Source organism: Peromyscus californicus, unplaced genomic scaffold (assembly GCF_007827085.1).
Source record: "Peromyscus californicus insignis strain IS unplaced genomic scaffold, ASM782708v3 Scaffold_23__1_contigs__length_62951481, whole genome shotgun sequence".
NCBI classification, from domain to species: Eukaryota; Metazoa; Chordata; class Mammalia; order Rodentia; family Cricetidae; genus Peromyscus; species Peromyscus californicus.
The window spans coordinates 29,607,939-29,623,687 of NW_026294534.1; the positions used below are offsets into that span (position 1 = coordinate 29,607,939).

The 15,749-nt window shown below is 36.2% G+C and overlaps 1 protein-coding gene across 5 annotated transcripts in view; it reads right to left on the reverse strand.

Moving 5' to 3' along the window:
* Sgcz (sarcoglycan zeta) overlaps nucleotides 1-15,749 on the reverse strand; it is a 1,001,745-nt gene that overhangs the window by 345,752 nt on the left and 640,244 nt on the right. For all 5 annotated transcript variants that reach the window (XM_052752060.1, XM_052752058.1, XM_052752057.1 and 2 more), the window contains one exon: nucleotides 14,477-14,671. In XM_052752060.1, the coding sequence (XP_052608020.1) occupies nucleotides 14,477-14,671 (195 nt within the window). The remainder of the gene's footprint in view (nucleotides 1-14,476; nucleotides 14,672-15,749) is intronic.

Genomic DNA, 15,749 nt, shown 5'->3' on the forward strand with positions numbered 1-15,749 from the left:
CCCCAGCTTGAGGAGGCTAGCTAGGCACATGATGGAAAACTTAGTATCAGAGCAGAAGGTAGGCAGGCAGGAAGAGGTAATTGGGCCTCACCTAATCAGTTAAGATCATAAAAGAAACAGAATGGACACCTGAGCACATCCCCCAAAAGAGCGTCCCACCCATATCCATTCTTAGCTGATTCTCTATTCAGAGGACCTCAAGACTGGATTTCCTAGTCTCCCCTGCATAGACATGTGAGTCTGTGCCTTACAAACCTCTTTTCCTCTTGATGGCTCTCTGTATCTTATTGGCTTTGTTTCTTTTGAGAACCTGAAATAATGAAAGGGATTGTAAAGTAGGAAGTGTACATGTTTTCCATTAAATGAGAGAAGCTGGTGCTCAGGAAGCCTTCTAAGAATCACGACTTAAATAGGTACTGGGAATGAGAACTATATAGGCAAATGTTCAGAGGAAAACCAAATCTCAGAAAAGATGGGAACTTTATTACGAATGGTCGTGAGGCCCTTGGATTCTTTTAGACTATAAAAAACTTAAGACATCATCTCCTATTTTTAAAGTTAATATGAAAAAATAAACATATATTAGAAGCTAATAAGAAAATAATTTTGTTATATTTTGATCAAAATAGATAAAATTCGAATTAAAGAAAATGGTGGCAAGCAGCAGATGTGTAAGCCAGGTCATACTGCAGAAAGACTTTACCTCCTATTTCTGAATTTTTTTTTTTTTTACCAAGAGTCTGAATCACACATGCTGGTTGAATATTTTAATTGCAGAAGATATCAATATTCTCTCACTTCAAGATGCTAATATGAGACAATCAGAAGACAGCCAACTGGAAATGAAAGTTTTGTTGATTGTTTCAGCTTCTTCCTATAAAAAATAATACTGAGTTGTAAATTAAAGTAAACACCATGATGCTTAAAATGAATACATCGTGGTCCTGAGAATTTTAGCTCATTGCCTCTATGACTGAGAGCCAAAATTATTTACGGTTTAGGTATTCTATATCTAGCTTAGTCCATACTGATGAATTGTAACTATTTTTTACTATGAAGTGGAATAATTATGAAATTAATTTTTTTAAGTTTGTATGCAAGGTAATGTTTCACTGTGGGTTGTCATACATATATGCCATTCTACTTAGTTCTTGTTCATCCCCACTCTCAACTGTCTGCCTTTATCTCCCCATTTAGGCTCTGATAGTCATCTTGCCCGCCTTACAGAATAGAAAGCTCTTCCGAGTTCATGCAGGTGCTAACTGACAAATGATACTGCACGAAATTGAGAAGTTTATACCAAGCAGAAAAAGTGATCAGCAGAGTAAAAAGGCAGCTTAGAGTATGTTAGAACAGCTTTGCCAACCCCTACCGAATCAGCCAGAGGATTATTGTCTAGAATCTGTTTATTACTCCAAAAATAAAACAGTAAAACCAGAAGAACATGTAGTCCATCAAGAATCTAGTAAAACAGAAAGGCAGTTCTAAAAAGAAGAAAAATAAATGACCAAAAATGTTTGGAAAAAATGATCAGCATCCTTAGCCACAAGGAAAATGCAAGTTGTACCTATTTGAGATTCTGTCTCATCTCATGTTTCAGTTATTGTCAGGAAAATGAAAGCTGGTGAAGGTGGAGAAACTTTTCGACACAGCTGGTAAGAATGTAAACAGGAGAAACTGTGCACGTTTTAACAATTGTTCGAACCTATATAATATGAATCTAGATGTCTTAAGAAATATAGCTTCATTTCTAACCACTTCAATAATGTTGAATCACTGAAAAACCTGGATATTTAAGCCTGGCATGATCGGATTTTTAATGTTTCTTGCCTCGTAAGAAGTAATCTTGGATCTATTTAGTGAAATGCAAACGAGAAACAGCAGCAGCATCTCAACTCTGTGTTCGCATTCCAGTGGCACCCTTTGGTATTTGCGTGCCTTTGCATAAGTTAATTTAACTTATGAGTATAATAATATAATAGTAACTGAAACAAAGAGTTACCTTAAGTACAGATTACATGATGCAGCAATGGCCACTGTGTTTAAGTGTGTTGAATAGAGGCATTCATATGCATAAACACTTATCTTCCTGTGTTTACCAGGTAAGCAGGCTTTCTATCCAACTGCATGGGCAATTGCCAACTTATGTCATCTTCTTAATACTGTGTTAGTCATATATAGAAGTAAGCACTTTTGAATGAGTGGCAAGTAGTATTTTAATACGAAAACTGCTGTGTATTGATTAATGGTGTTATGAAAAATTTAAATGGCATGCATAATAATTAAATCATTCCTAGCTTTCAGCAATCAGAAATTCATACATCCATTTCTTTATGTAATAATAATGGCATTTTTGTCATTAAGTTTAAAAACAACATCAAAGTATGGTGTTTAGAGGGTGATTATTTAAGAGGATCGCATATTTATCTTAAATGGCAAATAACCCCATGTTACCTCCCTTAAGTGATATCCCAGGATTCAGTTGGCTGTTATGTTGAAATACTGTGAAGAAGTGAATAAAGCTATGAATTCTACAAATAAAAGGTATATTTCTCTGGTGACCAAGATAACTCAGAAGAAAGAGAAAGCAAAAACAAACGGACAACAAAAAAGCTAAGCTGTTGTTCAATCCTTACTGCTAGAGATCTGCCTTCTGTACTGTGGGCAGAAGAAGGGAGCCTGCTCCCTGCAGTTGCCCCCTGGCTGCCCATGGAGATGCCACTCACCCAATTTACAGACACATAAATAAATAAAGATTAAATGCAAATTAAAAAAATACTCTTGGCTTTGTCTCCCCAAACCTTATATTTTCATGTTGAAATTAGCAAAATATAGTAAATACATTAATGTCACTTTGTCATAAAATACCACTAATCATTATGCAAAACTAAAGCTTTTAGTTTTGAAACTGAATGCAAATGAAGCTCAATGAAATTATTCTTTAATATGAATAAATTATCAGATTATATTTAAAAAGTAAAATTTATAAAAAAAATAATTATTTATATCAGGTTCATAAATTCTCAGAGTATGCTGTTTCATATCATCAAGAGTGATATTTTATATATAATATTGTTTCAATTAAATTTAGATTAATTTCTGTCACTGTTTTTCAACATTTATTTTGTCATGGACTACTTATTAAATTGATGAAAGGTTGCCTATGAATGAACTAGACCAAAGTTTGTTTTTTTCAAAATAAAATTGCCTGAAGCCAGGAGCTAAATAAAATGATTTTGAAAATACAGGCTATGCATTCAAAATCATAACGAATGCTTCCTAATCCAGTTGGGCCTGATTTATAGAGTGTGTTCTCTATTCAAAACTTATTTGACACAGTTTTGCAAATGATTCAGATTCAGCATGTGCTGGTTTATTTCTATTTGAGCTCTACTCTACATTGTCAAAGCAGAAAAAGACAAATGGAAATATTTAAAGCTCATTGACTTTATAACACGGACATTGTAATCTACCCAGTTCTCTTCTTTTTCCCATGCATAACCAGATGCCAAGTACTACCTCTGCTTTTACTTGACATAGTAAATAGGCACAACAGTAACTTATTGTGGACACTGTTCAATTCTATATGTGTTTCACTGCCTTGATTAAGGCCACTCTCTGGGAAACAGTAGGCTTGCTCTGGCGATCATTCAACATACATTGAAGGCTTAATTTTATTCCCCACTGTGTGTGTGTGTGTGTGTGTGTGTGTGTGTGTGTGTGTGTGTGTGTGTGTGTGTATGTGTGCACTCAAGGGTTTACATATGTGTGTTAGAGACAGTTTGCCAAGTTGACTCTTTCCTTGCATAATGTGTGCCCTACAGATCTTATTCAGGGCCTCAGGCTTGGTGGCAAGTCCCTCTACTGCTGAGCCATCTTGGTGGGCCCTAAATGACTTCATTCTTGTTGCTCTCCTGTAGCACACCTGATATTCTAGATCCTCATGTTTCACATGGTACATTTGTTTATAGTTACTTTCATGAGAGAGTTTTTATAGTTTACTTCAGGAAAAAAAAATACTACCACTTAGGAGTTGTTTGAATTTGGGTAAAAATGACTAAATTTTTCTTTATAAAGTCAGTGGGAAAAAAAATGTACTGCTGGGCTAAAACTAAGCATGAAAGATTTCATCTGAGAGGGACAATTTGTCAGAAAATTATGAGGAGGTGGAAACAGAGGGCTATAATGGAAGCGGTCTTGCCACATTAACTAAATCATTCACTATCATAAACTCTGTAATAAATCCACAGACCACACTTCAGCCGTACAGCTGCCGACTGTAGGCACTCACCCGCAGAAGCACAGTCTCTCTCCAGAAGGTGGTGCTCCACCTCACTCCTTGGTGAGCACCTTGGGCCATGCACTGAAGAATGAATCAGAAAAATGGAAATGACAGTGCAGAAAGTTTCACAGAACGCCCTAGTCCTAACTACCCTTCAGGGGGGTCTCAGGGCAACTACTTAATACCCAGGAACAGACTGTGCAAGCAGTCCAAAGCTTAGACCGCAGTCAGGAGGATAAAATGTGCTTTCTGAAAATCACTGTATAGTCTGTAAAGATGGTATTAATGAGTGAAATTTTTTATGTATACATTGGACCTTATGCCACACTAAGTACTGGAACCGGATAATAGTTTTAGAAACCTGAGTTCCCTGCCAGGTAAAAGGCCAGATGCAGACACTTGCATCTGGAATCCAGTGCTCTTACCGGTAAGAGGAGAGCAAGAGACAGGAGAATTGGTCAGAAGCTGGAGGGCCAGCTAGTCTGAGGCTTATAGGCAGCAAAAGAAACGCAAACCTCATAAAGTGGAGAGTTGGAACCATGTCCCTAAAGCTGCCCTCTGACTTCCACAGCCCCAAAGCGCCTTACTCGCATACACTCACTTTGAAAATGCACCACAAGATTCTAGCCAGTGTAACTGGGGAGAACGTATTATCCTTCAACATCAGTCTTCATCTTCTAAGCTGTATATGACCGAGTTTTGCATATTATGTTATTCAATAATCTCTGGCCGATGAAACATACAGTTTTGCCAAATAAACTATATGCTTGTTTACTCTGAGATCTTGGCATCTTAAAATTTACTCTCATATGTTAAAGTATATTCTACAGGCTATAATTCAGAGCATTCTAAAACTAATTTATAGTACAATATCTCAACCCAATTATAATGGTAGCTGTTCTGTATTCACAGACAATGCATCTACCAGGTGAACTAACTCTATTCTTGCTACTGAAGTTGAAAAGAAAGAAATCTTAGACATATGCAGAGTCTCAATAAATAAGAAAATGAGGAAGAAATATCATCTCCTTGATAATGATGAGTAAAGGTGATGGGCACAAACCTTGTAGAATGCTTGCCTCATCCATACTGTGATTATTAAAGAAACTTGGAATGTTTACAATCAAGAAAAGATATCCCATTTTAGGATCCAAAAGTAAAATTAACTATCGTGTATTTTAATAGGACCCAAAAAAGGAATCAGATCAGTGACAAAAGAGTCAAAGATCTGCCCTTTGACCATGCTAGCTTGGAAAGCAAACAGTTAAATATAATAAAAACAGTGCTGACCCTTACCCTTTGAACTGCCTCTTAAGGTTTATACAGTATTTTAACTATATGACAATTAAATTAGAATTATATAAGAAACATTTATTATCCTTTTCTAATGTCAATAAGGTATTTAACTCATAAAAATGTACCATATAAAACAACTTTAATTATTAACCACTAACAGGGTATGGACTTAATATTTAAACAGGGTCACTCATTTCATACTCTTCATAGTCTTGTTCAGTTAATAGTGTTATCACTCTCTAAGAGATGAAGAATCTGGAACTCAAGAGTAGTTCAAAGTCACCCTGATAAGTAGCCAATCATGGCCTCAGGATGCAAAGCCATAACCTTAACTTTAAACCTTAAGAACTTCATCAGGACCAACTAGATAAATGTATTCATTTACTTACACACATACATTCACAGAAATTCTTTTATCCTCCCTTGTGGTGAGCCACAGGAATATATTATAAGGAGTCCAGCTGGGTATTAAAACTATACCTTGCTTCTTCCTGTTCTCATGTGGTCTTCATTTACCATGGTCTCCTATTCCTTGTTCTCCCTCTCTGTTGTTGATCCAGCTGGGATCTCTCGCTCCCCCAAGCTCTCTTTCCCTCGACCCTCGCCTTTCATTACCCCCACTCATGTCCAGGCTGTTCATGTAGATCTCATTCCATTTCTCTGTCATTGGGCGATCCCTGTGTCTTTCTTGGGGTCCTGTTTTCTGGGTGCTAGAGAGGCCCACAGAAATCCACAAAGATACCCACACAACAGACTGCCGGCAATGGTCGAGAGACAGCCCGAACTGACCTACTCTGGTGATGGGATGGCCAAACACCCTAATTGTTGTGCTAGAAACCTCATCCAACTACTGAGGGATCTGGATGCAGAGATCCATGACTAGGCCCTGGGTGGATCTCTGGGAGTCCAATTAACGAGAATGAGGAGGGTTTATATGAGCGAGAATTGTTGAGACCAAGGTTGGATAAAGCACAGGGACAAATAGCCAAATGAATGGAAACACATGAACTATGAACCAATGGCTGAGGGGTCCACACTGGATCAGGCCCTCCGAATGGGTGAGACAGTTGATTGGCTTGATCTGTTTGGGAGGCATCCAGGCAGTGGGACCAGATCTTGTGCTCATTGCATGAGTTGGCTGTTTGAAACCTGGGGCCTATGCAGTATTGTTTGGCTCGGCCTGGGAGGAGGGGACTAGACCTACCTGGACTGAGTCTACCAGGTTGACCTCAGTCTGTGGGGAAGGCTTTGCCCTGGAGGAGATGGGAATGGGGGGGGGGCGTTTGGGGGAAGGTGAGGGGGACGGGAGGGGGGAGAACAAGGGAATCCGTGACCGATATGTAGAACTGAATTGTATTGCAAAATAAATTAAAATAAATTAAAAAAAAAAAAAACTATACCTTGATCAGGCCAAGGGTCAGTCAAGTAGGAAGCCATCTAGTATAGACTATGTGGTATTATGTGAAACCTCAGTAAAAATAAAAAACCACTCTATCCCTTACAAAGAGAAGCTTAAACCAGGATTCCTAAGTGTAGATAAGAACTTAGACCCCTTTTTCCCAGGTGGCGGTATCAGCTACAGGGACCTAAAAAAACATAGAGTCAGGATATTCGACCATCTAGCAGAAGCTAAGTGGTCATAAAACATCCCAAACTTCCCAAACCCCAGAGACAGCTCGTAAAACTCCTAAACACGGTTGCTGAACAAAGGAGAAATAAAGATAACATGAAAGACTGAAAAAGGGGAACTCATGAACCAAAGGAAGGGAGGCAGGTTGTGGGAAATGAATTATGTGGTCTGTTCCTTTAAGAACTAGCCTCACAAAGAAAGGGGGCACTCCTTCCAACCTCCCTGCTGCAAGTGAGAGATTTGGAACAAGCCTCCCTGCCAAGGCTTGCAAACTTAATTAGAATAAACCTTGCTTTTGCATTCTGTACCTAAACTCTCTGGTGGCTTCTTTGGGGGAAGCGATCTGGGCATAACAGTTACACAGCTGTTATGTTATGTCATGTTAATATTCAGCTGTGCCTTGTTGTGAATTTTTTGTGTTCACAATTCCCATAGAGTATGTGTGTGACCTTCCTGCTTGGGCCAGTACTTGAATAAGGTCACCTAGTCAAAGCCAGGCAGGTGATAGATGCACAGTTTGTTTCTTGTGCAAATGAAGCTCAGACCATCCCCTTGCCTTGAGGCCTGGTGGCTTTCCAGAGCAACTGACTGAGAACAAAAGAGTTTTTTACATATCAAGGTGGAAGGTAGGGTGGAGCAACATTCCTGAGGAGGCAGAGAATCCTGTGGTCAAGGGAAGAAGGAACAGGAATTTTCTGTAGAGGAGACAGAATGGCATGACCAGGAAGAAGGGAAGAACATAGAGGTTTTGTAGACAGTAAGGCAGAACTCTTGTAGAGTTCATCATCAGAGCCAGGAGCAGAGAGCAAATAGAGATGGAGGGTGAAGAAACAGAGGACAAAGATGAGGCTGAAAGCATAAGAGCCTAGTTGTTAGCAGGACTATGAGAGGACAGTAAAAGATAGAAGTAGGTAGGTAGATAGATAGATAGATAGATAGATACATACATACATACATACATAGATACATAGATACATAGATAGGTAAACAGATAGAAAGGTAAACAAATAAATAAGTAAATAAATGGATAGATGCACCAGGGTCTGGACAAAAAAGACAAAGAAAAAAAAAAAAAAAGGTCGGCTTTGGAATTCATGCTTCTACTGTTATTGACATTTCTTGAAGTTCTCTCACTGGGAGGTTACTAGAAATTAGGCCATACTTAGTGAAATATGGCTTGTTTAGTGTATGTTTGCATGTGTGTGCCATTTTACCACTCAGATATAACCAAATTCACAGAGACAATTCACAAATATTATGTACATAAGATCAACAAAACCACCTAAAAAGTCTTAGCATTGATGGGATGATGGGATTAGGAAATCCCAGCTATTCATTTCAGATTCTAGATGATGAGGTAGTTGATGTGGTTGTGTTGATAGTGATTGGCAGGTAGAAGATCTAGTAGGAGAAGTTTTGAGTCTAGAACCATAGTTATCATCTTTAATATCTGGAGGCAGATTTCATATTTCTAGAGGGTGTGTGAACAAACAGGAACACAAAGGATCCAGAGAGTTGTATAATTTACCAGTAACTGCTGGTCTACAGAGATAATTACTTCATCTTTTGTCAAGACAGAGGAAGTGTTATTAAAAAAATCTGAACTTAAATAAAATACAGTGTGTGTGTGTGTGTGTGTGTGTGTGTGTGTGTGTGTGTGTGTGTGTGTGTGTTTGAAGAAAAGTATGTTCATAGGTTTTACTATTGGAATCTGCAGCTCATAATTGGACATTCAAAGAACTCTATTTTCACTGACAATTATATCCCTTATGTATTTTGGAGATCTGGGAGATAATGACTATATTTATTTTCCCACCACAGAAAGTAGTTACTTTAACTGAAAGAAAGTCCTAGAGTTATGCCCTTTGTAAACAGAAAGAGAGGAAATTCCCAACTAACACTAAATAGATTGCAATTTGAAGTAGTTTTTCTAAATTAAATTTCTATTTCTGTTTTACTGAGAAAAAAATAAAAACATTAAATCTGAGATCTCTCTGAAACTTAAATTGGACCATTTTGAATCACAAATGTTCAGCCATAGATTGAATATAACTCACTCTAAATAGCTGTTAGGACCCAATAGAAGGCATTTTGATTATATTCTGAGATTTAGTGTCCTCTACTATGAGTGGAACAGGTGATACTGGCAGAAAAGATAAGTGTATTTAGATCAACAGTCATTAATTGTTCAATATATGTTAAATCCCATCACAAGGATAAGCTTATATATAAAGACATGGATTAATAAAAAATAATACTTGTGACAGAAAGGGAGAGAAAAATAGACAGAAATAACAGGAGTCACCTTGAAATAAGGGTTCTGATCTGAGTTTTAAGTTTAAGGTTTGTTTACCTGGTCCTTGTCTATAAAAGGTTAAGTTGATAATGACAATCAAAGAAACTCCAGTCACTTTGGGAACAAACCTTGGCTTTAAATGTCAAAGTTATTAGACTTGTAATTGAGCCACAGAATTTAGTGAACATGGTTTTTGTGTACCTACCATCCATATTGGTCCATTGGGAGGTTTGTAGGATCATTACTTGTGATGGGAAATTAAACAACCAAACAACAAAAATTACAAAGAAAACCTATTTTTAAGAGGATGAATAAACATAGGAGATTTATTCCAACATCTGTATTCATCTTTACATACTAGGTATAATAATAAAAGATAAAAGAAGACAGAAAATTTCACTTAAAAGTGATTTGATTGAAAAACCTTGGAGACTATATGAAAATAAGTGTTGGAAGGACATAATAACTAGTGAGAGCATATTGTAAGTGTACTTAGCCTTATCAGATAGATTGATGAGAATACTGAAAAATGTCACTAGGCTAATGATGAAGACAAAAGATCACTGGTCTCAAGAATGACATGATAGGAGATTATAGTTTAACTGTGATTGAAAGAAAAAACCACATGATTTAAAACTCAGAGATATTTTCATGAATAAATATGGGTAATAACTATAACCTGAACTTCAGAAAAAATAACTTAAAAAATTCAATGGGACAGAGAAAGCAGAAACGACTCTCTGGCCTATGATCATTACATGAAAAAACATCCTGAAAAAAATTGGATATCTTGGACTTATATAATGTTTAATATTTGAAATGAAGAAAAACAGGGGATGACATTTATTTTTCACAAAATATATTTCCTATCTATCTTGATTTTTATGCATTAAAGAAAAATGCAATTAAAATTTTCTATAGACATGTGTATAAAATATTAATGAATTAATAAATTAATAATAAATAAACTATTTAAATATATATAACAATAAGCTCATATCCATTAAAATAATGGAACTAGAATGTAGGGTCAGAACTTAGTTACTAGGAGACTACATCAAATTATGAGGACACTAAAAATGGTCCCATGAGTAACTTGGCTTAACAGTCTATCATTATAAGAATGATTTGAGTATATACTAAATGTCTAGAGAGATGTGATATTTAGAAAATGACCCTAGCAATATATAGATGTTTGAATGATGGATTCCACAGGTCCCCTTTCATTCAAAATGACTAAAATACTCAAACCTCTTTCCCTTATGACTTCCTTTCAGCCATCGTTCATTCAACTAATCATATCACTCTTCAGGTATGTATTTGAAAAGCTACATTAGCTGGTTATTTTAATTATTTTCAACAGAGAGCATTGTTAGCTTTTCTGTCGTAGAATTCATAATTTTATGATTCCCTTTCACTTAGTACATGGCATTTGTATTCTCATTCTTTTAAAAATATTTATTTATTAATGATAATCTCTTACATATATACAATATTTTATGAACACATTCATCCCCCTATTTACCTTTCAAACTTTCCCCATACCCCATTACTAGCTACTTGACATATCCTATAAAGTTATATTGCAGGAGATGTGAATCAGCAACTTTCTTTGCCATTATTATTACAATAAATACTTCATTGTTACATAAACTTCTGTTTTCAAATACAAAGTTGATTTACTTAGAATAAGATCTGAACCAAGAAGAGCATTGCCTCAGCTGAAAGACTGTATGGATAGACTTTTTAGGTTCCTTGATTCATATTGAACCACAAAGGTATACCAATTAACTGATTGATATCAACAAATCCTCTTGTAGTTGGATACCACTGATCATGGGAGAGTGAGCTTCAAATTCCCCTCTTTGACTCAGTTCTTTTATTATTAACTCTCATAGCCAGGAAATTATTATTTTTATCTCTCTTTTTATTTTCACCTTGCAGTATTAACTCATTTCCTTTTTCTTGGCTTTCTACTACTGACATCTCAATAAGCAGAATGATTTTATTTGTCACAAAATGAGAATCAGGAGTTAATAAGGTCATATCAATCACATGGACCACGTGTAGTACCAGTCACAGTGATGTAATTTTAGGAACATCAGAAAACATGCTCTTAGACAGCCTTGTTGTGCTGAAAACATAATATTTTGAAAACAATAACATGTCCACCTTGCTCAAATAAATGTTAACAGCTGCATATCCCCATGTAATGGAAGGTAGCAGTTATAAAGAAAATGAAATACATTTTGTATAGATCAATAAGACTCCCCAAATAATTTACACATTATTATGTGTTCTTTGTCAAAGTATAACAACTACATCTGGTAGACACTGGGTAAAGAGATCCACACATACTTTAGTAGCAAAGCATAATATTCATTTTTTTACTGCTCTTTGTAAGAGAAATATAAATTAGTTGAGTGTTTTCAACTGTATTTAACTTAATCTATTCTATTTAAGACTGCAATAATATTCAGTGACTTAAATTCTGAATATCTCTGAAAATTATGAATAAGTATACTGGAGTAGATTGGTAATTAGAAACATTATCATAACTTTGCTTGCATGAGACTATATCCAACTAGCTCAGTAGTTAACAAAAGGACCATTTTCCATCTTAATATAGGTAACATCAAGATTTAACAAGTAAGTGAAGAAAAACACAGCAAATGAAAATAAAACCATGTGGGAAAAAAAGTACACAATCAGTTTTCATTAACCCCAAGACTATGTTGCCATACACTGGCATTTAAATTTGGGTCAACTGGGGCTCAAATTATGTTGCTCTGTGGGTGACCGAAACCCCAAGGCTTACAAGAATATTGAAGACACAGGTGATGCTTACATTTACAACTCAGGAATGGCTTTGTGGGCCTTTGTGTCAGCATGGGGCAATGTCCTAGGAGTGTGAGGCACACAGCCATGTAATTATGTGGTTAGTATATTTTCTAATTAATTTAAATATGTTCTAGAAGCTAACCTGGCTTGAAGCTAAACATTCCCACATTGTGGTCCCCTGCATGGAAGCAAGCGTTTCTAGCATGACAGAGCTGACCTGCTCTTTCATAAACCTTGACAGATGGCTTTTGATAGAGGAAACCAAACCATTACATTTCAATAGTTAAAAATATTATTTATTCTTTCATTCAAAGATATTTAAGTTGTTATTTTTATTCCAGTCTCACACTATATGGGGAAATACTTATACATACATACCAATTATATTATAATTACACTTCATTTTAAAAGTTTTATAATAAAAGAACACACCTTCATCAGGTCCCATAATTTGTAGATGCAATACACAGTACTTTATATATATATATAAAATGTTTGGTTTTATTTGGATTTAAATTACTGAGAAAATAATGTTGGAAACAGTACAGTGCCATTAGCATACACTAGTTTAGCTGGTATAGAATAGAAAGAGAATTTTTTATGAGTGTGTCACTTACCAAGCAATAAATCAATCAATAATGCAGATATCAGGGAAAGTACAGAGTATAGGATACAAACTTTACCCAAATTTCCCCAAAAAGCAGGAGAAACTGAGCCAGCCATTTGACAATGGTGTGCTTTGGATTCATTAGCAATGAATCTCATAAGCAAACTTTATCTCTGCACCTCACCTCTTACAGAATTCCTTGCCTTGATCCAAGACCATATATTTCAAATAATTTCTAATTATGTTTCTTGTTTACTTGTTTGTTTTTTATTTAGAAAATAATAAAAACACATCGGCTTCCTGCTTACCCAGGCTTTCTCTTTATAGTTTATGTTTATTTTCAACACCTACAATGTCTCAGAACAAATGGAATTATTCCTGACTTCATTTTTTTCTCCACGATTATAGTTTCTTGGACTGTGAATTGAAACTTTATTTCTCTTGGGTGGTGGGTTAGTCCACCTGCCCACCTAGGTTTCTTCTGCACATGTGGGCAGCACCCTACACTGTGATGTGATGCTTAGATCTATCCACTTTGAGATTCTCTTTCAGGGTAGAACATTGTGTTAACAAAGTCAGAAAGGGATTTTCATTGTTGTTGTTAAATCAGTATCTAGTAAAATTTAAAAAAATAATAAACAACCAGTCTGATACATGGGATTCAATGAGGTCACAGCAGCCAACTTTAGATTTACCCTTGAGAACACAGAAAATAAGAACAAGAAGAGTGTGAATAGGAAGATATACCTACCTGACTGTAAAGATATCTGAGCTGTGTGAGCAAAGACACAACAGAATGGCTTAGAAGGAAGCCTGAAATGTTTAGGAGCTAAGTCTGGAAATGTAAACCAACCTAAGCTTCACATTTCTAAGACAAGTTTTTCTTATGTAAGTCATATTCACAGATTTATTATACACATTCAGTAATGTAGAACCAAACTCATCAATAAATTCCAGAATCTTTTTGCTATTAAGCTATTACTAATCATAAAATAATTTCATTTCTGGTCCATTTGTGTTTTATCTTCTATATACCAAACATAAGTTCAGAAAGAATGGTTGACCTTGGGAGGTCAGTTGTAATTCATGATCCTTTCATCACTGGAGAATGTCCAGGGCTTAGAAGGCAAATAAAGATAAGCATGGACTCACAAACATATCAAGAATAATCCAAACAGTTATGTTTTAGAACATTAAAGTTTAAAAATGTCTTTTCTTTGTTGTTCAAGTGTAACAAGCATTGATTAATGTTTAGTATATAAATACATAGGAAGTTGTTTATGAATCAAACTACTCTTTTATTATTATAATCTAAATTTTCCAGTCTTGACAGGATGAATATCATATGCACATCAAATCTAAATATGTTCAAAGTAATTCTAAAGTAACATGAGTGATCACTTTGGAAACTTAAAGGTATATACTTGTAAAGATTAAAATGAATCATTTGCAATGGAAAATGACAATAAAGTTAGATCATCCTTGATCCCAAAGCAATAGATGTAAAATCATGGTGGTACTTACCACAGTGAAATTCATAACCTTCAATATCCATATTGTCATGGCTAAGTTAACTATCATGGTAACCAACAGCAGAAGGACAAAGAAGTATAAGCACCTCTTTCGCCATCCATAAATCCCCACAGGGTAAAGTTGTGCATTTTCAGTTCTCGGCAGGCTGTTCTGTTGTGTTGCTAGTATATATTGTTCTCGTGTCATCTGGAGAGAAAGAGAGAAAGGAAGGAAGAGGACAGGGAGGTAGAGGAAAGAGAAGGAGAGAGGAGTAAAGAAGGAAGTGATGATGGTGGGGAGGAAGAAAGTGACAGCGAGAAGGGAAGTGTTTGAGGAAGGGAAAGTAGGAGGACGTGTTAGCACGAAGAGAAAGTTCGGGCCGGGGAGAAGATGATGGAGGGGTGGTTCCAGCAAGGCAGCCATGAAGGAAGAAAGGAAGGTGCAGATATTATAGAGGAGAAAATCAGGGGGGGAAAGAGTACACAGAGAGGGAGGGAGAGAACCAGGAAGAGCGAGAGGAGGGGGAGAGAGAGAGAGAGAGAGAGAGAGAGAGAGAGAGAGAGAGAGAGAGAGAGAGAGAGAGAGAGAAATTAATAATAAAACTAATCTTTAGTTTTTATATTTAAATGGTACAAGGCACCTCAAAAAATGATCATAGAATACTCAAATAATTATTCCTGTGTAATTGTAGTGAAACAACCACCCTCAAATTGTTGTCCTCAATGTTACCAGCACAACCTTTCAGTTAATTCTTCCATAAGACACATGCCATTTCCAAGCATACCTATTTAATTCCAACAAAGAGCATTTCTCTCTTGAGTCAATGGACACTCAGAATTGAGTCCCAGTGCCTACGATTCGGCATCCCTAAGCACTCCTAAGATTCTATACCTTTCTCTGAAAAGACAGCACATAAACTGTTAAGTGTATTTATTTACCTGAAAACATCAGTTTATTTCTAAGAAACTATGGAAGGAAAACATAACTATATTCCTAAGTACACAGAATTGGATTTAGAATTTTCTAAGTTTCATACCTTTAGGTGATGAATTTTGTCCTTATCATATCCCCCAAACCCTCTGCCACGTCTCCCCTCCTGCTGACATCTATCTCCCAGCAAGTCCCTACCCTATAGTTTTCTTTGTGTGCTTGTGTGCATCTGTGACCCATTGAGTTTAATTAGATTTTTTTTTTTCTGAAGCATTGGTAGGATGTCATTTATTTGTCCAAGGGCAATGTATCAATGGCCGCATCACTGAAGAAAATGATACTTCCTCCCTTAATA